This window comes from Pezoporus occidentalis, unplaced genomic scaffold (assembly GCF_034315485.1).
Source record: "Pezoporus occidentalis ecotype Australia unplaced genomic scaffold, CSIRO_AGI_Poc_V1 ctg3, whole genome shotgun sequence".
In the NCBI taxonomy this organism is placed as follows: domain Eukaryota; kingdom Metazoa; phylum Chordata; class Aves; order Psittaciformes; family Psittacidae; genus Pezoporus; species Pezoporus occidentalis.
This window is the reverse complement of record NW_026914940.1, coordinates 5,883,096-5,904,490: the sequence shown is the minus strand read 5'-3', so window position 1 is coordinate 5,904,490 and position 21,395 is coordinate 5,883,096. Positions and strand designations below refer to the sequence as shown.

Below are 21,395 nucleotides of genomic sequence, written 5' to 3'. Positions count from 1 at the left end.
TGTTTTGATTGCCCCATATTTCCCGTTGATTAAATGATGGGGGATGTTATTCCTACACAACAAAATGGCTGTTCCCTTTACAATTGTAATTTACCAAAAAAAAGCCCACTTCATTGCACTGCATTGATGTCATCTCATGTTCTTTCTCCAAGCTAATCTCTACACAAGCATTTTGACTGTAGTAGTCTGTCTAAAAAGAAGTCATTTGTCTAGTATTTTGTGATAAAGTACTGGTGTAAGTATTAACTTCAGAGAATGATGAGGAAAAGAAACAACCTTTTAGTTGTAGTGATAACAGCCTTTTTTTTTCCCTTGGATGGATTTGTTTAGTTGGGGAGAGCTGGAAAATTGATTTCTTATAGCTTTCAGGATTTGTTTTCCAGCACTACAAATGGCCTTTTTGTTAAAGTGAACTTTTTACCCTTTTCTTTCTTTCTGATTCTAGCTTGTTCTCTTTAGAACATTGCTAATTTCCCCTAAAGAGGGCCCGAACACCAATCTGTCATTGTCACTGTCAGGAGATTATAATTTAAAGCCACTACTTCGTATTCCCCATGAACAAGGCTATGTTTAGAGTACTTAATAATTGGAAAGAAACATTGATTAGCAAGGCTTAGCATGATTTATAATGGTTTGGCTGTTGCAGAGGTTTTAGCAAAGATTGCTTGCTTTTATCACCTTCTGACCAGTGCTAGTAACTTAGTATTTAATATATCTGAAGGGTGCATATTTACACATTGCCTTTGGTTCTGTTCATGAAAAATTTCTGCACTTCCCACTGAACAATTGCTGTTACCAGTGCTGCTCTGTGGATTTATATCAACTGCAGGCATTATCAATGACACCACTGCAGGCAGAAGCTCTCTTTAAGAGGAAATGTAGAATTCTGGCTTACAAGCTGGCTTAATATTGGTGTTAATAAGGTTCGAGGTTTTACAGAATAGCTTAATATTTTCAGAGGATGTCTTGTAATTCTACCTTTTCTGCTACTTTGGAGGAAGATTCTAAGACTGAAATGAAAAGGTCAGAACAATGGCTCTTTATCTTCCTTGCTGATGTTTTATATGTTGTGTGGAACATATCTGTAGTTTAAGAGGACTTCAGCATTTTCAGCTCACTTTTTTCTGTGTTGTTGTTGTAAGCACAAACTACAGCACACGTGGCTCTTGATCAGACTAAATCTAATGAGATTTAGTTTTCTAGGTTAGTCTGAAAAGTAGAATAATGAATAAAAAAATGCTCCCATTCATGGGATGAGAACATGATCTTGCTTGGGCTTTGGGGTGGGTTTTTTTTTGAGCAGGAGAGGAGATACAGCTTCACAAGTAAATTTGTGTATGAAGTACTTTTAAGAAGAGCTATTTGTAGACTTCTGTAATTAGAGTAGAGAGGGAAGTCCATCATATGCATTTTGTGGTAGTAGGAACACAAATGATGTCATCCAGATAAAAGACTACAGCTTTAAATATAAAAATGAATTCCTTTATAAACACCTGAAACATCCTAAAAAATCAGCAGGAAAGATGCAGTTAAAATAATCTTATGGAGATGTCATTCTTGTATTATACCCTGAAGTCTGTGTAACAGCACTTGTCAGTGAAGCTGTGGTGTACTTTAGTACAGGATATCCATATTTAGGCTCTGGCTTGTCCATTTTCATTATATATGTGTAAACATGATATTTTTAATTTAAGTTAGGATGATGTCTTACAGTACAGAAACAGGCAAGATGGCCAAGGATATTTCATGCAGGTACTAAATCATTTATTGAAGTCACAAGAGGCCTGTTTCAGAAAGAAAATACTCAGGTGGTGTGGACTTAATCTAAAATGTAAAACATTCTGCCTTGACCACCTTTATTTGTAACCTGAAAGAGAGGTTTCAAATACTCTAAGAAAATAGTGTCAGATACAATACAAGGAAAGCTCTGAAACATACTTCAGCTGTCCCTGCCTAATTGCTACTTCAAGGGGAACAGTGCACAATAAACAAGTGTTTTGGAATTAAAATCTCTTATCTCTTAATAGAACAAGCCATTGAGAGCAGCTCTTTAAGCCTGTTTGATTTTTGCAGCATGTTCCCCATATTTATCGTGGCTTTAATGCATTTTTTTTGGTTTTATAAATGTAAATACAGCAATAAACAGGAAGAGTTGATCTGTTTAAGCAGATTATAGTAATTGCAACAGCAGAAGTTGATCTTTTTAATGCCAAGTGACAGGAGTCCCACGTATAAACTACAAACCAGACATCTTATCCTTCAAGGCAATCAAAGCCACCTTCAACAATGTAATAATGCAGGGCTTAATTTTTGCAGTAGTCAATTTATTAACACCAAATGGCGAACAGTAATGAGTCCTGGGCAACATCTCTTTGGAAGAGAAATGCTGATACTACAAACACTCAAGTCTGATACAGCATGGACCTCATGAAAACCTATTTTATTCTGCTGGTTGTCTTATTAAGGGTCTTCCTATTTCACATTTACTTTGTTCATTTGTCTTCAAGAAGTTACAGATACACTGTAACTTCAGAATAGTGTGTCTTCCCCTTTTCTTTCATGATCAGTTCTTAGTAAATGTGAATAGAACTGATTGCTTAAGCAATGATTCCTTCATGGCAAAGCTCTTCTACCATGTTAAAAGGTTAATTTCAGTTCTCTGCTTTCATTACTGGAAAAAGGGAAATATAACCCCCATTTTCAAGAAGGGGAAAATGGATGACCGGGGGAATTACAGAGCAGTCAGTCTCACCTCTGTGCCTGGAAGAATCTTGGAGTAGATTCTCCTGGGAGGCATGCTAAGGCATGTGAAAAAAAACAAGGTGCTTGGTGACAGCCAGCATGGCTTCACTAAGGGGAAATCCTGCCTGACCAATTTGGTGGCCTTCTATGATGGGGCTACAGAACTGATGGACAGGGGTAGAGCAGTTGATGTCATCTACCTGGACTTGTGCAAAGCCTTCGACACTGTCCCACACAACATCCTTGTCTCTAAATTGGAGAGACATCAATTTGATGGATGGACCACTCGGTGGATAAAGAACTGGCTGGATGGCCGCACACAAAAAGTTGTGGTCAATGGCTCAATGTCTGGCTGGAGACCAGTAACGAGTGGTGTCCCTCAGGGATTGGTGTTGGGACCGGTCTTGTTCAACATCTTTGTCGCTGACATGCACAGTGGGATTGAGTGCGCCCTCAGCAAGTTTGCCGATGACACCAAGCTGTGTGGTTCGGTTGATACCCTGGAGGGAAGGAATGCCATCCAGAGGGACCTCGACACGCTTGTGAGGTGGGCTGATGGCAACCTCATGAAGTTTAACCATGCCAAGTGCAAGGTCCTACACCTGGGTGGGAGCAATCCCAGGCACAGCTACAGGTTGGGCAGAGAAGAGATTCAGAACAGCCCTGTGGAGAAGGACTTGGGGGTGTTGGTTGATGAGAAAATGAACATGAGCCGGCTCCAATGTGTGCTTGCACCCCGGAAAGCCAACTGTACCCTGAGCTGCATCAAGAGGATTGTGACCAGCAGGCTGAAGGAGGTGATCCTGCCCCTCTCCTCTGCTCTTGTGAGACCTCACCTGGAGTATTGTGTGCAGTTCTGGTGTCCTCAACATAAAAGGGACATGGAACTTCTGGAACAAGTCCAGAGGAGGGCCACGAGAATGATCAGGGGACTGGAGCACCTCCTGTATGAAGATAGGCTGAGGAAGTTGGGGCTGTTTAGCCTGGAGAAGAGAAGGCTGTGTGGAGACCTCATAGCAGCCTTCCAGTATCTGAAGGGGGCCTATAGGGATGCTGGGGAGGGACTCTTCATTAAGGACTGTAGTGGTGGGACAAGGGATAATGGGTTAAAACTTAAACAGGGGAAGTTTAGATTGGATCTAAGGAGGAAGTTCTTTCCTGTGAGGGTGGTGAGGCATTTGAATGGGTTGCCCAGGGAGGTTGTGAATGCTCCATCCCTGTCTGTGTTCAAGGGCAGGTTGGAGGAAGCCTTGGGTGTGATGGTTTAGTGTGAGGTGCCCCTGCCCATGGCAGGGGAGTTGGAACTGGATGATCTAAAGGTCCTTTCCAACCCTAACTGTTCTATGATTCTATGATTTGTTGCCACTGCTGGGTGTGCATGGCTTGAAGTTTGGGAGCTCCTCTTAGGGATGGCTGGTTCACAGCTGGGAGAGTCTATGAGAGGAGAGAAAATGTCATGTAAATGTTCTGGAGCAGAGCAAGTAAGTTGGCTCAGACAGCTTCTGCTGTTGATCAGTGTCTGTATTGTTAACAGATGTCTGTGCATTGCATCAATAAGTAATAAAGTGCTTGCTTGTAATAATTGCCAGGAGGCAATAGTTTTGTGGGTTCAGTGTATGGCTTATCAATAAAAATATATATATCAGATGGGCAAAGAAAATACTAGGACTGTGTTTTAATTTTTAGTTTCAGGACAGTGAATTACTGAAAGATAATGCATTTCCTTTTGAAGTGGGACTGTTTATCCATGGATCAGTTTACAACAGACAATTGAAAGGATCCTCATTTCTTCTTCCAGCTCTATGAACAGGCTGTCACTCATTTGTACTGGCAAACATTCATAGACACCCGTCTACTAAGCACTGCCTGGAAACAATAATGCTCACTGATCTAGTGGTGGTGAAACAGTGCTGATGGGCAGATGGCCTGGTTTTCCTGGAAAAAAATGCTAAAAACTCTTTGCAAATTCAGTTTCCTGTCAGTTGTTTTGAGGATGTCATTGGCTTCTGCTGTAGGAGGCTTTCCTTCCAATGTCTAGAAAGCCGTCAATTACAGATGTTGGAGCTGTGTTTTGCTGGGGTCAAACAATGCATCATTTGTCATCCCTACCTAATTGATGCTGCTAGTCACCTTTTGTTTTCTGTCATCACTGGAAGGTTCTTGAAGCTTCCCTTTCTTGGTAAAGAGCTTTTTCTTTCCTGAGACTATCTACTTTGCTAGGATTTGGCATACACTTATTTTCAAAACACCTGATTTATGATAATGCCTAATTTTAATTTTTCTTGGTCCTTATATCTTCAAAGTATCTCCTCATCGGGCAAAACCAGACAAGACCATTTGCTGGATATTTAGGGGTCTTTGGTATATTTGGATAGGATTTGGATATTAGGATTTCCTAGGAATTAGTACAAAGGAAGCATTGTTTCTACTTTCTGTATGTTTATCTCTGTTACTGGATGGAACATACTGCTGACAGTTTCTGGGTTTCCGTAGTACATCTTTCTCTGGGAAAAACCTGGTATCGTTGTCACTTGGTTTTTATCTGAAACTTGTGCAGCTTGTAGCTGGCGTTAGTGGCTTGTTCAACTTCATTTAAATCCAGTGCTATTCTGGGAAGAGTGTTACTACAGGGGATACTTAAATACTGTGGCTAATGTGGGAGGAGTAAGAAATGCTTGCTTTTATTTTGTTAATGCATACTAAACTCCCACAGGTTGAAAAATATATAGAGGGCATTCAGAGAAGTAAAACAATTGTTCTTACTAGTGTTACCTCTAAGGAATTTCTTTCCCATCTGTTATCTATAAAGAGCTTTGCATTTATTGACCAAAAATGTTAGTTGCACAATATCTATTCAGATGTTTTGATTCTTGAGATGCTCCCCTGAGCTTTCTTGAAGGTTGGTGCCTCACACAGCTTAAATTCAAGTATATGGAGATGTGAAGTAATTTTGCAATCTCTGCACAAGGTAGTGTTAAAAAAAAATCTTTTCAAAGCACACTGCCAGTAATTAAAACCTTTAGTCTTAGATGTGTGTGACCTAAATGGGAGTAGTTTCTGTTACTAACATTTTGCCACTTCATGGTGTATGTGTCTCATACATTTCAGAAGAGTATTCCTATTTATATCTAGGTTACTATGCTTTGGGACTGTGCTTATGGTTAATACTACCTTTCTTTTATATCATTTCAGGAGTATGATGATGGCTATGGAACTGCTTACGACGAACAAACCTATGATTCCTATGATAACAGCTATAGCACTCAAGCACAAAGGTAAGTCTTAATCTGCTTTATCTACATTTGAAATATTCTACAGTTGGGAAGTTAGTTTTACTTTCAGTTTCTTTCAATTTCATCTTTACTGGCAAAAAATCACTAGATGTTATCTTTTAACAACCCTTTTTATAAGATTTCTCTCTAGTATCACGTATCAGTCAAGTTACTGAGTGATCAGAAAGAAACAGAAATGAGAACTTGAATCAGCTTTAGTGATGCTAAATCATAAATCTGAAACACAAGAGCTGATTGCATTTTTCTTGCTGCTTAAACATGGCTGTATTCTAGTATTTTGCCTTTACTTGGTGGTAAAAAAAAAAGTGCATCCTTTTGTTTTTCTCTGCTGTGGAGTTGTCTTTGTGACAGATCTGAATCTTTCTCTGTGTGTTCCTTCTCCCATTTCATTCTCAGCAGTGTTTTTAAGCACTTATGATTTATTTTCTTCACATTTTATTTCCTTAAAGAGAGTTGCTATTTGGAAACTCTGTGGATTACAAGGAGTACTGTGTTCCAGTTATGGGGAAATGCTGTGTAGCACAAATTACTTGTGTTAGGTGATAGTTTGAACATAATGGGAAATATCACATGACACATTTAGAAGCTTGGCTTCCCCACTGTTGGGTCCTTATAATGTGCATGTCTGGAAAGGGAACTTTGTGCACCTATTACTGAGTTATAATTTAGCCTCACTCTTTTTTGCTTAGACCCAGCATTCCTAGTTTGATCAGTAGCAGATTCTTTGAGAACTTCTTGAAACTTGTATGGCAAATGGTTGAAATGCTACAGCTCTGCATTACTGCTTTGGTGGTTTGGGGTGATTGGAGCTTCAAACCTTGCCCACTGGGAAAATGAGAGTAGGAAAAGGTGATAGGACAAGGGAGAATGGGTTTAAACTGAAATGGGAAATGAAGTTCAGGTTAGATACAAGGAGGAAGCTCTTTACTGTGAGGGTGGTGAGGCACTGGAATGGGTTGCCCAAGGAAGCTGTGAATGCTCCATCCCTGGCAGTGTTCGAGGCCAGGTTGGACAGAGCCTTGGGTGACATGGTTTAGTGTGAGGTGTGCCTGCCCACGGCAGAGGGGTTGGAACTGGATGATCTAAAGGTCCTTTCCAGCCCTAACCATTCTATGATTCTGTGATACTGGTGGCTATTGTGATATTGATAAATAGATAGTGTTTTACCTTCTGCTAATTATTTAAGACTTCTACAGTGTAGTTTTATCTGAAATGGTGCAGAACTGTTCACAGCAAAGTTGAGAACAAAGCTGTTTACACCTGACATCTGCTTTGCTATAGTGTTGATATACCAGCTTAAATTTTGTTCTATAAATGAGTATTTTCCTGTATACAATAATGTAATGTGAAAAAGCTTAGTGGAAAGTTCAAGTGTCATTATTGCTGAGAACTAACAGAATGAAAATACCTTTGTGTCTGATATTTGGCTCCTAACAGTCTTGCAAGCTACCAAATAAGAATAATATGACTTAAGAAAGCAGCAGTGTAGGACCTGCAAAACATGAGGCTCTGTAGAATGTTACATTTAGAGAGCAGATGTTGGTAATGGACTTTTTCCAGAAAGAAAATTACCAAAATAGTCCTCAACTTTTATGTTGGCAATTCTGTTCTGTTTTACTGCTTCTAGTGTTGGTAAATGGGTTTATTGCACACAAACATTTGGACTTCATTACAAAGGCATTTGTCTGAGCCAAAACTAAACATTACTTGGATCTGATTTTTTTCCATGTTAAGGTTTTCACTAATTTTCCTTTGAACTGAAATTGGCAAAAAGTACATCTCCTGAAAATTGAAATTGCTCTTGTGAAGGACTAGTACATAAGGATATGTGTTATCTTAGATATACTATGTACACATACTTAGCCATCTGGAAGGAGATACTTCATGAAGTTATCTCTGTCTGTGTTTTACCTGTATAATTCCCTATATATGTATTGTACCACAATACATATACTGTTAGATTGTGTTGAATTCATGAGCTTCTGAACAATTACTTCATCCTTCCATTCCCCCAACTTTACAAAGTGTTGCATGGTAAAACAAAACAAGAAATTATTCACTTGTATGTTTCTCATGGGGTATTGACATTGATTTTTCTGGCATAATTTCTGGCTTGGCAAAAATTTTTGGGATTGTATTGGCAGGAAGAAAGTAATAACTATAAACAGCCATCTGAGCTACCTAGAACAGCATTCCTGTCTTGAATCTGAATAGGAAATAGCCCATATTGCAAAATGCCGTTCTGTAACCAATAAGATTTATCATGTAGGTGCATTGCAATGCCCTTACTACTTTGAAGGAAATTAGGGAAAAGCTTTTTTATCATTTAGCTTTACATCATTCAGGATATTTTGCCTCATAAGGCATGGAAGGAAAAGGCATTTGCACATAGAGGGCATTCACATGCTTAAAATACATCATTTGTGTGACTAGCATGCGAAAAATAACTTATTTTATTTGTAAGTTGAAAGTAGTAATCCTAAGAAATTAATATCAAGACATACTAGAAATACTATTAATCGAGAAGATATTGATATTGTGTATTAAAGAGGAAATTTGAGAACTAGTAAACTGAAAAGAGGGTTTGCTCATCAAATTTGCAATAGCTTTTCAGTATGTGAACCCTTTTCCTGCACTTCATCAAATCTGTTAATGTTCACACATGTGCATTGTGCACAATGTATGTGTCATACAGTAAAGACAGTTGAAATACTAATTTTTTTTGTTTAAAAGCTTTTGCTGATACTGATTCTTCTGTTAAAGGTGGAAAATTTCAAGGAAATTTCAGGAAATACCTCTCGTAGTCTTCTAAATGTATAAGATGAGACTGCTTTACAGTACATCTATGATACCTGTCTGGGGGAATACGGGAATACGTTCAACTTTGGCTGTTCAGTACAATAGAGCGTGACCCTCCTTTATTGTTTGTAATTTTGCCATTTCTAGAATATTTCCCAGAAACAACTGAATCTGATTCACTAGGATGGGTGTTACGTTCAGATACAAAACCCAGCAAACTCTTACTTCTGTGTGCATTGCGGTAGCTGGGACTTCGCATGCCTCTACAAAAACTTCCTTTGCACAGCCCAACTGCTTGCTGCTACCAAGTAATGTTTACTTAAAAGTTTAATGGTATTTTATTTGATGTTGTGCGAGACATTATTCTTGCTTAAGCGTGGCAATCTGACGCTTCAGATAAAACTTATCACAGCACTAATAGGGAGAGAAACATCAGAGTGTCCTCCAAGTTCTCATTTATCTTAATGCCCTGTAATCCTATAAAATTGTTTTTCCTCTAAAACATTTTCTTGTCCACAGTTGTTTTTGTGGAACAAAGCCTCAAAGAGAGGATGTCTTTTAACAGAATTATTTTTCATGGACAAAAAGACTTCAAAATATCCCTTGGAGCTGTACTAAGCTTGACTAAACATCTTAACTGATTTATTTTTAGAAGAGATGTAATTAAATTGTTTATAGTGTTTTGCAGAGGATTGTTAGATATTTATACCAGGGTACAGTAGGATGGTTCATCAGCTGGGCTTTCAGAATTGTTATAATAGCACAAAACAAAACAATTCTCAAATTCTAAAAACCCAAGGGTAGCAAATACTTAGCGGAGACCTGATCACCATGTTCCAGTATTTAAATGGTGGCTACAGAGGAGATGGAGACTCCTTTTTCATATGGAGTTACATGGAAAAGACAAGGGGTGATGAACACAAGTTACTCCTCCGGAGATTCTGGTTTGGGCACTGGAAAATTTTCACAATGAGAACAATCAGCCATTGGAATTACCTTCCCAGGGAAATGGTGGGTTCCCCAGTGTCGGACACTGAAGATTGAGCCAGACAGGGTGCTGGGGCACCTAGTGTAGGTCATGCTTTGCCAAGGTAGATTGGACCAGATGATCCGTGAGCTCCCTTTCAACCTGGTATTCTATGATTCTAAAGTAGCTGAGGAAGTTTTACTGTAATAGAGCTGTCAAAAGCTGTGATCATTTATGGTTGGTACTCAATGCCTAGCTAAGGGGAGCAGCACGATTAGACTGAATGTTACAGTTGTGCAGGGCAGATTTCACATGCAGTCAGCAATTCTTTCATAAAGCTTCTTCCATATACACATGTAATACTTTAACATGGGCAGTTGTACAACAGACTTTCTTGGAATTCTGCAATTCATGGTCTAACGTAAGTGTGAAAGACCATACTTGTGATTCCTAGGGGGGATAACTGCCTGTGTCAGATGCATGTAGCCTTGTCAGCTTCCCTCACCAGCATGTATGCATCCTTTCACAACCTAGCTGACTCTTATTAAAGGACTTCCCCAAGTCTGTCTAGACCTGTAATTCTTTACTTGGATTTACTGCAGGAAAGTAGTGTTAATGGCCTGATGTTAATGCTAGATCAATTCTACTATGAAAGTTCAAAGATGAGTATTGTGGAGGAATCAGGAGCATTTAGTTGGGTCTTCATTTCAATTTATAGACAAGTTTAAGCATTTTCAGCATGAAGAAAAAAATCTATTTATTTTAAGTCTCTGATATGTGTTTCCAATTGAGCAAAAGTGGTTTTGTCCCTTACTGGCTCCACACGTGATCCACACAAGTGTTTGCGAAGACAGTAATACAGCGAAGGGAAATGGATGCTAATAAATCGTCACTGTCAGGTCAGTGTTTAATGTTCTCTAGAATACACAAGATTTATCACAGAGAAATTGTAGAATAATGGTAGTGTATGGAAACAAAGTCCACCAGGGAGATGTACTACATCATTCGGATTTAGCGCTGCCATCTGCTTAATAGCATTGAGATGACTACAGAGGTACTTATGATCAACCATTCATAGCAGTGACAGATGCTGCAGAGAGTTAACATGCCAGAGAATGAGGTTTGTTACTGAAATTCAGATTATGTGACAAGGTTGCTGAGAAAGGGGGCTGGGTTTGTTACCTCTCCAACAGCACTGAAGGTTTACTGTGTGCTTTTAAGTTTGCTATCAAAAGAGAACGGCTAACACAGTTACTGTAGTACAAAAAATAAGTGGAGAGGGTCCCATCTGGCTGCTTCATAGCACTGAGAAGTTTCACATAACTTCTTTAAGCTTGACTGTGAGCATTTAAAACTTGATCTCTTTCCTAGAGAGAGACAAAAAGCTTTCGTCTAGCTATGTTGTTTTTTTACATACAACATACATCAGCAGTCCTGACTGTAAGAGGAATAGTACATACAACTATATGCCTGGGTCTGTGTAGGGGCAAGTCCTTCATATAGTAATGTCATTTGTGTTAAATTATAACTGTAAAACTGTTTTACCTCTTCAGTCAGGGCAATCTCACCTATATTCTGTTGCAGAATTTAATCTAAACAGTGATATAAAAGGGGAAAGATGGGTACTCAAGGCAACTGCTGGCTTTGTCTAAAGCTTCCTGCAATGTTTTCTGTTGTCCACATTTGCCTGTTAATGCTATAGATTTCTCTTGGCAACCACCACTGTGCCACTGGCTTTAACACTGTTTCTCAGTTGCTGCTCTTGTATATCTAACAATAATTGCTACCATCTCATATCATACCAAAACGTGATACACTCAAATAACTGCAAGTAGCCTATGAGCCTTAGAGCCACCTGGTCAAGCTAGTCTGAGCTGAGGGAATTGGCAACTTCTCTTTAGTATACCTATGTTTATTCGGTGCCTCTAATTTATTCTGTTTATTGCTTAATATGCCTGGGAGTGAGAAGTACATGCTGCGACTTTATTTCAGCTCATTTATCTAAAAGCATAAAAAGATAACTGCCTACATGGTAAGTCCTAGGCATGTTGAAGATGCAGTGTTGTGTACACCAAGCTGTGAGGCTGCATTCTTTACTGTTTAACAGTGACTGATTTAAGCCATTAAATTTCTTCAAAGACTATGCACGAACATCTCATGGTTTGCAAGGTTGAGTTTTGTAGCTTGTGATACGTAAGAACTAAGTAACTGGGTATCAGGTTGCAAAGAGAACTAAAACACCTTGAAATCTGGCAGTGGCTGTTGTTCAACTGATGCCTAAATAATAGAACTAAATTGGTTTGCTAAAATCCTTCAAATCTTTAAATCCCTGGTTTTGTGCCCTTCAGTTTTGAGGGAAGTTGATTCCCAGTATTTAGTTCTTGCAAAACCTTCATTTTCCATTGGGAACTCAAATTTTCAGGTGTGTTCTGAAACTGCTTAGCAGCTGTACAAAAGATGGTGACATTGCTGTTTATAGGAGGAGTATTTTCATAAAGAGCTGAGTGTATGGATTTGAAATTGGCATATGGAGATGTTGCTATTGGTATTCGAAAGCTAATTGCTAACACTTTGTTTGTGATCCTCAGTGTTTTAAATTTACATTGTTAGGTTTGTCAGCAATCATGCTTTTCCAGGATGTATAAATATGCATTATATGCAAAGCAGTGTCTGTTACTGTAGCTTTTCAAGATGTAATTCTCTCAATTTTACTGCTAGTAGCTGTGTCTGTATTTTGTGCTCTGACTTGTAAATCAAATCAATCCACAGCAGTTTGATTCCTGGAGGTAGTGCACATGGCCAGTACTCTGTAATTGTTGCTTGTGCACACCTGGTGTGTACAAGCTTATCGGAGGTTGTAATTCTGTGCCAATAAAACCTAAAACATTAGCTTGTTTATGCTATTTTTTATCTTTGATCTGAAAACCCCTGCCATGTGGTTTCCTGCTTCATTTTAATGCTTATACTGTAGGAAGAGATTTTCTGCAGTGTTTTCAGAACTAGTTCTTCATGTTCAGATAAATGTTTTCTTTTTTCCTTTTTTTACCTGTTAAAATGTGACAAGATAAAATAACGGGTTTAAACTGAAACAGGTGAAGTTCAGGTTAGATATAAGGAAGAAGTTCTTTACTGTGAGGGTGGTGAGGCACTGAAACAGGTTACTCAAGGGAAGTGGTGAATGCTCCATCCCTGGCAATGTTCAAGGCCAGGCTGGACAGAGCCTCAGGTGAAATGGTGTAGAGTGAAGTGTCCCTGCCCATGGCCAGGGGTTGGAACTGGATTATCTTAAGGCCCTTTCCCACCCAAACCATTCTATGATTTAGAAGTGCCTCAATAGCACATACAGGTTTAATTGTGTGCCAAGTGCAGATGTTTTAATTCCTTAGATTTCTTTACAAAAATCTGGTTTGAAACCTCAGTAAGCAGGAATAAGATTAAGGCAATTGGAGTGATGGAAAAAAACATAATGAGTATTGTATGCCACGGTGTACTCAGTTTTGGAAAAGACTTTAAGAATCCTCATCACATTGACGTTAGTAGATTATATCCCTTTCAGAAATGCTAGTATTCCTTTTGTACTAATTAGCCCTGGTAAAATGCTTTTTAGATACAAAAAAAAAAATACATGGTTTTCCTCATGGCTTTCCTATTAAATGTAATTATACCTATGCCTAAATGTTTAGGAAACAGTTAACATGCTATGTTGGCTTACTAACAGTATGAAAATTGTGGTTTTCTCTCTAAAACTGTCCTGTGGTATTTGGTTTGCTTTCAAGAGAATAAAAGTATTGCTTCTTTGATAAGGAAATAATCTATTTAATTGGGCAACATTAGGAAAGGGAGATGGCTGCAGGGAAGTCTTAAAATGGTCTTGTCTCTCCTCCTTTTCTAGTAAAAAGAGCTGTAAATTGTGCTTTTAAGCACAGTTTTGGTATTGTTCAAGTGATGTGAGAAGCATGGTTTAGTAACAGCCAGAATTTGAGGTTTATCATGGTGTAACTGTCAGGTGATAATTGTATGTAATGCACTGGAAGCCCACTGGTAGAAGTAGTAGCGCGCACGTAAGAGACAGGTCAAAATGGATTGAATTTGTCCTCAACACAAGAGAAATCTGACTTTCTGCACTTGCAGAGACAAAGCTTGGACCATGCTGACGTAAGGTGCTTTAGGAAAGATCTCAGTGTGGTAGTGCACTGCTTTTAAGATCTGACAGATTCTTCTGATTATACAGCCCTGGAAACAATCAAATATAATCTTTTCTTTAACCAAATACATTTCTTGATGGTGCACATATTTTTTTGGTTATGATAAAAACTGGGACGGAATGATACTTTTTTCTCTTAAATGCTCCTCAATTTCAGCTGATGAGTAAGGGTATCAAATGTATGGGAAACTGCTGAAAGTTGTGCTGTCCCTTCAATAAATTAGAAAGACAAGTAGGTTGATGTATGTCTTAGTAGTGCTTCTAATGACAGAATGGTGATTTACCATCTGTGCAGTTTTTGTGGGTGATGAGGTATTAGAGGCAGTGTTGTTGTGTATTCCAGTCTGTGACAGGGAACATCTCTGATCTCTTAACAGCATCTTAGGCAGGACTCGAGGGATAACCAAGAATTAAATGGGACAATACCTACAACTCTTTGCAGTATTGCAGTGGATTGTCTAAAGTTTCTTTGACTAACTGCCCATGGCAGGGGGTTGGAACTGGATGATCTTAAGGTCTTTTCAAACCCTAACTATTCTATGATTCTATGATGAATCTAAGTTAGAATGTAAGTTATTTACGGAGAAGAACATGTGGCACAGTTGATGCATGGAAAGAAAGGAGAGAAAATGTGTTTTTTTTCTAATGTTAATGTTGCCTCACATCTCTGTTCTCAGTTTAGCGGTAGGAACACATTTGGTACAAACCTGGACAGTTTAACATTTCCAGTTTAGTTTCCTGATAGCAGTGTAGTTCACTTCCCCAACTGCTTTGCAAACCAGGCAAATGTGATGTAGGGTGGCTGGGGTTCAGTTCTAATTCACAGACCAAACCAAAATGCTGATGTTTACACAGCCTGAAATTTTTAGGCTTTCTGCTGGTTCTTGCTTTATTTTTTTATTTCATTTCTGCTGGTGCTTTGCTTTCCTTTTGCTTTTATGGCAAAATGTTGACATTTAGCATGTCTGATCTCTAGGAATGGATTGTTGCTGTATGTCTATGATTCTGTTCACAGTTTCAGCGTAAAGCTCTATGTCCCTGGTGCTGCTGTTCCTGAAAAGCCTTATTTGTGCCTTGTGCTTCAGTCACCTCTGCTACTTGCCCTTTACCTTTCCTGTTTTGAGTGATGAGAGATGGGTGGAGTGGTGGAAAAAGACTGAATGAGTTTAGACAGCAGTAATGACATTTCAGATGGTAAAGCTGGTAGCTCTAAGGAGCTGTGTAGAGTTCTGCTAGAAATGTGTAGATCCAGTTCTGTGCTGGGTAGGGAGCACCAGAATGCAGATGCCTGAGGGCATTTCACTATTTAGAAGTGAATTTTATTACAACTTACGCCATAAAAAGTAATTTCCAGATAGTGATGGCTAAGGAAATCCTTGAGGGGGCACTCTGGCCATCTTTAATAGGTAATGGATTTGTTACGAGTATTATCTGTATGAGTACACTGGGATGTAAGTTAAGGAAGATTGCATCATTTTTCTCTATTTTATAAAGCTTTCATATATGTCAGGTGCATTGAGATCATTCTTTTTACAGATGTAAGCTGAGATGGAGGGATTAAAGTATGTACCAAATCCTCGTGCTAGGAAGTAGCAGAACTGGGCATTAAATAAAAGTCTTATCTGCAAGATGAAAGATGTGGATCTCCTCTTGATAACCTGGTTTTATGCTATCCTGCTATGTGCTGGGTTATAGAATAAGCTGTTCTAGTGATCCACAAAAGCATTAAGAATGTACTTAACTGTGTTCAAGACAATTATGGCATTGTAAGAAGCTTCACTACAGTGATTGTTGTCTTGGCAATAACATTTGGGACACTCTTCCGGTTTATTGTTGATGGATGCTTTGTGGTACCAGAAGCAGCTGAGCATGAAGCCCTGATAGAAAGAAGCTTGTCCTTGTGGGAGGGTTCTATTCAGAACTGATCATATCAGTCAGGGTCTACCTCTTGCTAGCGATTCTCATTTGTACTTTCTGCTTTCCTGTTCTATGTGACCAGTGTGTAGAAAGACAAAGGTGATGCTTGTGGAGCTCCTCATAGCACAAAAGGAAACCTTGGTGTTTGGAAGGGGGTTTTCATCGCTTTCTGAAACTGCTCTGGCTTCTGTATAAAGGGATCAGTCACAAAGTGATGCCCATGTGCGAAAGAGAGCAGATGTTGTTTTCTGGTTTTCCCTACAAATCATCGCAAGAAGCTGAACTGGTTGCAAAGCCTGTTTTTCATTCCTGAAGATGAAGAAACTTTCAGTTCCCTCAGTGCTTAAATCCAGTAATCAGGCTTGTCAGTGCTTAAGTCTGGGCTTATCCAGTAAGCTTTCAGAGACCTTTTAGTCTCCCCTTAGTATGGCAGGGAGCCTGACTGCAACTTCTGTTTCAAACACAGCAATGGCCTAATGCTGATGCTAAAAGATGCCTGTATCAGATCTAAAGAGCCATGACAATTGCATTTATTAATCGCCTTATGTTTTGACTACCGTTATCCTTTCTTTGGAAATACCACTGACCACTTGCACTGTGTTTTTGACATGCTTGTTCTACAATTGTCCCAGAAGTAGCCCAGTGACCTATTCCAATACCTTTGTGAGTGTTAGGTCAAAACTCTACCATTGTTATCTGTCCCAAGAGAATATTCTAACTTGTCTAGAAAGAACAAGCTAATAGTTAATACAGTATAAAAGGTGAGAGTTCCTAAGACTTAACCATCATGTCAAGAGGAGTTACTGCTATTGGGGTTGTTTTTTCATGAAGATATGGGGGGTTTTATTATGGTTTGTCAAGATATTTTCAGAAACAATCAGCTTAGCAGGAAAGCCCGAGAAATTCAGGTCATTCCATAAGACCTTTGAAGGCTTATGTTGAATACCTCTAAATTAAAGTATTTTAAGACACTTCTCACAGCACAGGGGTTCTAGAGAAATGGCAGGAAGCTTCCCTGTCCTCTGTGTTACTAGATAAAAAAGCTCTTCTAAGGCTTTACTTTATCAGTGATGCAGTGTTAGAATCTGAGGCTGCTCTTAGGCTGTTTCCTGAGCACAGAAGGGGTGCTTCCCCCTGGCTTTAAACTACTCAAGCCTTACTTCACCCTTCCTCTAAACACTGTAGGATTAATGGCCAGCCCTCAGCAGTTAGACCTAAGTTTATTGTTGTTTGCCAATCATTCTATATCATCAGGTGGTTCCAAGTTTCTATATTGACATGGAATATCCAAGTGTGTTTTACTTTGCCATCTCTTGTCTTCTCTTGTGTCAGCCCAAAGACATTGTGCTGGAATGGGGATTCAAAAGAAGTTAAATACGAGGAGATAAAAGCAAGGGCTCTATGTACAAATGATGTGAATTGCAGCCAGTACTCCAGTGTTGACTGCACTTGTACTGTTTACTTGATGGTTAGGAAGATGCTTGAAAACTTAACTGACTATAGCATGTAACACAGTTATCCATCTACAAAGTAAGTAACTGCAGAAGTAAACATTAAGATAATTGAAGAAAATGGCCTCAAGACATTTCACATAAGAAAACACAGGAATTCAAAGCAGATACCAGGTTTAGTCTTACTGAGTTAAAAAGGGTAGGATCCATGGAATGCTTTTCCCTTGTTCTGAAAGGAGGGAGGCACATGAGGTAAAGAAAATGTTTTGGTCTCTTTTTATATGAGCCAAAATGAAAAGAATAGGAAGAAAAGGGCTTTCCTTGCAGAATAAATCAATTAAAGGGAGATAGTTTGAATAGTCAGTCAGAATGCTAAGCTGCCGGAGAACCTATATAAAACCCCTAGTCAAGGATTCTTTTGCACATTGACATCATGCCTTCTGTCCAGAGGCAGAATTAAATAATATAACTACTTAATTCCTCACAACAGAATTGACCTTGGCTATCTCAGTTAATGAGTTCAAATGTACAGTCTGCAAAGAAGCTTGATATTGCGGGTTCCTTTGACTGGGTTTCCCTTTAGCAGGTGATTGCTTTGGAGAGGAAACAAGTTTTGTAAGCTGTAACTTCCTATACAATACCAGACTTTCCTGTAATTCCTCTAAAAGCACAATTATCTTTGGTCTTGGTTATGAACTCCATGAGCTATTCAGACTGTCAGAGATAAAGCGATCTTCAAGGTTTCCTTTTTACCCAGAACTCCTTACACCCATGTGCATGCACCCTTTTCTTTGGGTCATAGTCTTTAAGTTGTCTTATCTGAACTTTTGCATTTGTTTAACATACAGTTGGACTGAGAACGTTGGCTTTTTTCATAGAGCACAAATGAAAGTCAATGTATTGAATTGCACTAGGCAACTTGTCTTCCCATTTTAACATGCTTTTTGGACAGATTATTTATTCTGAAGGGTTTGTTAACAGAGATGGGTCATGAGATGATAGACTTCCAGTGTAAGTAAAAGAGGCTTTTTCTTTCTAATATTTATTCATTTTGCAGTTTATATTCTGTAAAATGACACTTTTTTGTTGTTTAGTAGTTATTTTCTATGGAATGAAACTCTACAAAAGTCATTCTGACAGGTTTGACAGATACAGGGATAGGGCTCAGCTGCTGTAGACTTCTAAACTTGTTGACAGCCTTAAATAATCAAGTGCTGTGTGGAAGGATAGTGAATGTCGGTTTTAATTTGGTGGTCAGAATAAAGCTGCTGCAGGGCAAAATTGTTATTTCTTAACACTTCAAACTTTGGCCTTGTTATTCTGGGGTCCCCAGCACAGGACTGACAAACCACAGATAACATAAAGGCTTATACAGATACCTTTTATATGCACTTCATAGGGCATTCTGGTTAAGTTTTTGTTTAGGAAGCCTTATAGTAGCAATAATGAATACTCAGCCATACTTTTCAGATATACATTTGCACACACATTAGATACACACCAGAAATATGGTAAATGCTCCATCCCTGGCACTGTTCAAGGCCAGGTTGGACAGAGTCTTGCGTGACATGGTCTAGTGTGAGGCTTCCCTGCCCATGGCATGGGGTGTTGGACCTGGATGATCTTAAAGTCCTTTCCAACTCAAACAATCCTATGATTCTGGCCTTGATTATATTGTGGGATTTGAAACCTTGTAATTAAAATAAAAGAAACTAAATCACCAACAGCCCAAATGCAACAAGCTATTGCTAATTCCTGTTCAGGCTGTAAATTGCTTTTTCTCTCAGGTTTTTAATCTGTTAGCAATCAATCTAATGATAGAAACATTTTGTCAATATTAGTAATTACCTGCAAGTGATCATATATTAGCTATTTCCTTCTCACTCACAAGGTAATGACTTTATATCATCAGTTTAGAGTGTCTTCCAAATATTATCAGCCCTGGGTCTGGCTGTGGTTAGAAAGAAGAGGAAAGAAACAGACTTTCTTTTGATGCCCTACAAACATGTCTAACAGACTTCTGTCAACTGTGTAAAAAAAATTACACATAGCTATACTTACCTGAAATATGAAAGCATTATGGGAAGGCAGTATGTAACAGGACTTGTTCTTCAGCTTCCATTCAATGATCTTAATACACATACAAATGCTGTCATGAAACTAAAGACTTTTCTTTTATGGTTAATGGTATTCATACTTTTGGATCCTAACAATCCTAAATTCCTGTTTTTAACTCGGTTCCTGTTGTTACTTATTTGCCTGTTAAAATGGTAGCATTTGCATAGAGGTACATTTGTCTTGAAGACACTTAAGTAACTCGCTGATCAGAGATTTATATAGTTGCTATGTCCTTTATTGCATTTCTATCAGTGAATTCAAAGAGGCAAAGGCAAAACACGTGGCAACAGTAGGTTATGAAAAGAAGTTTGACAAATGAATTGGTTCGGCACCTACACCTCCTACTCTTCCTTTGCTGGCAATTGTAAGATCTTCAACCTTCCCAACGATATGATTTTAAACATAAAATTCCCACATCCACATTAACACTGTGGATCAGGTGTTCAGTGATGGAAAATATCCTAATGAAAGTAAATGTAGTTTCTCTTCTAATAAATGACCGAACAGCACCTACATTCTCACTGTCATATGAGTGCTTACCTGTCTTAAGACAGGTCTATAATCCTTTAAGCTTTCTTCTTTTCAAAGGTAGAATGTGTAATGATAAGCACTGCTTAAAATGTAACTGCTTTTCTTGTTCTGTTTCCCTCCTTTCATACAGTGGAGCAGATTACTATGACTATGGCCATGGACTGAGTGAAGAAACATACGAATCATATGGTGAGTAGCTTTGTAAGCTGAATGACTACAGTAGTACACTCTTGGAAAGATACAATCAAACAACTCCTATAAGAGAAGCTTCAGCTCTGCCCTGGGTAACAGCTGTTCAGTGATCCCTGCATCGCCACATTGATCTTTGTGTGGTTATTGAGAAAAATACTGAAGGGGATTGTCTGTGGTCTCTCAGCGGACATAGTTGTGTGAAACTAAAATCAAGGAAATAGAATATCAGAATCTAAATCAAGTATCCTTTTCCTGTCATGTTCAATGAGATTTAAGGCAAAAACATGGGGCATAGGACCTTTTTTCAGGAGCTGTTTGCAGCTGAAAGCAAATGCTGCTAGTATGGCACAACTGGCCACACTTGCTAATGGTAAGAATCTTAGTACCAGGTAAGGACATGCTGAAGTTCTCAGTTGAGTCAGGGCCTAATTGAGTGCATTTTAGACTCGTATGGTCTTTTTGTATTAGTTAACTTTCATGCATCAGTGTAGGGAAATCGAGCAGGGAGTCATTATGTAAAGGTTATGGAGGCACTTTAGGTAGCTAATAGACATGAGGGCAGTGGGTTACTCATATGGAGACAAAACAGTGCATAATGAAGCAAAAAACATATGCCAGTGCTAAAGATCACATTTTTTTAAACCTAGAAGTGTGGTAGTGACACCTTAATTAAGCGAAATCTGTTATGGATTAGGAGCATAAAGCATGTTGAAAGGCACCTTTGCGTAAGGGATAAATGTTAAATCTCTGGTTAGAGATCAGAGAAATCTAGTCTAGATCTCTCAAATCTCAAACACTGGAGGACTGTTAGGAACTAGTGTGAAGGAGCTGTGATTCTGGTTTATGGATGCCTCAGTGATTTTAGAGCTCTACTTAGTCTTCTGTGGTGTATTTCTTGACCTCCATTTAAAATGCTTCCTGCTGGGAGCTAAAATGAACTCAACTAAGTTGTGATAAATGCAACTCATACAGAAGTTTACTCAGTGTTGTCTGCTTAATGTAATTATTTTGCTTTAAAGGGAAAGTCTCTTCATCAAAAGAGGTCACTTGAAATTCCTCTATCCCCCAGCGCTTTCAACTGGTGTTGATTTATATATATATATCTTAAATCTTTATTTCAGCATTAAACTGTTTTCCATTATAAGTGTAAGACTTGTAAGACTATTTTGTGAATGTAAATT

General features: G+C 38.7%; 1 protein-coding gene across 4 annotated transcripts in view; it reads left to right on the top strand.

Annotated features, from left to right (window-relative positions):
* Positions 1–21,395, top strand: part of KHDRBS3 (KH RNA binding domain containing, signal transduction associated 3) — a 92,251-nt gene that overhangs the window by 64,316 nt on the left and 6,540 nt on the right. For all 4 annotated transcript variants that reach the window (XR_009966307.1, XM_062626979.1, XM_062626978.1 and 1 more), the window contains 2 exons: positions 5,935–6,017; positions 20,153–20,211. Coding sequence is in view for 3 of the 4 variants with exons in the window: in XM_062626979.1 (XP_062482963.1) it covers positions 5,935–6,017; positions 20,153–20,211 (142 nt within the window). In the remaining variant the exon portion in view is untranslated. The remainder of the gene's footprint in view (positions 1–5,934; positions 6,018–20,152; positions 20,212–21,395) is intronic.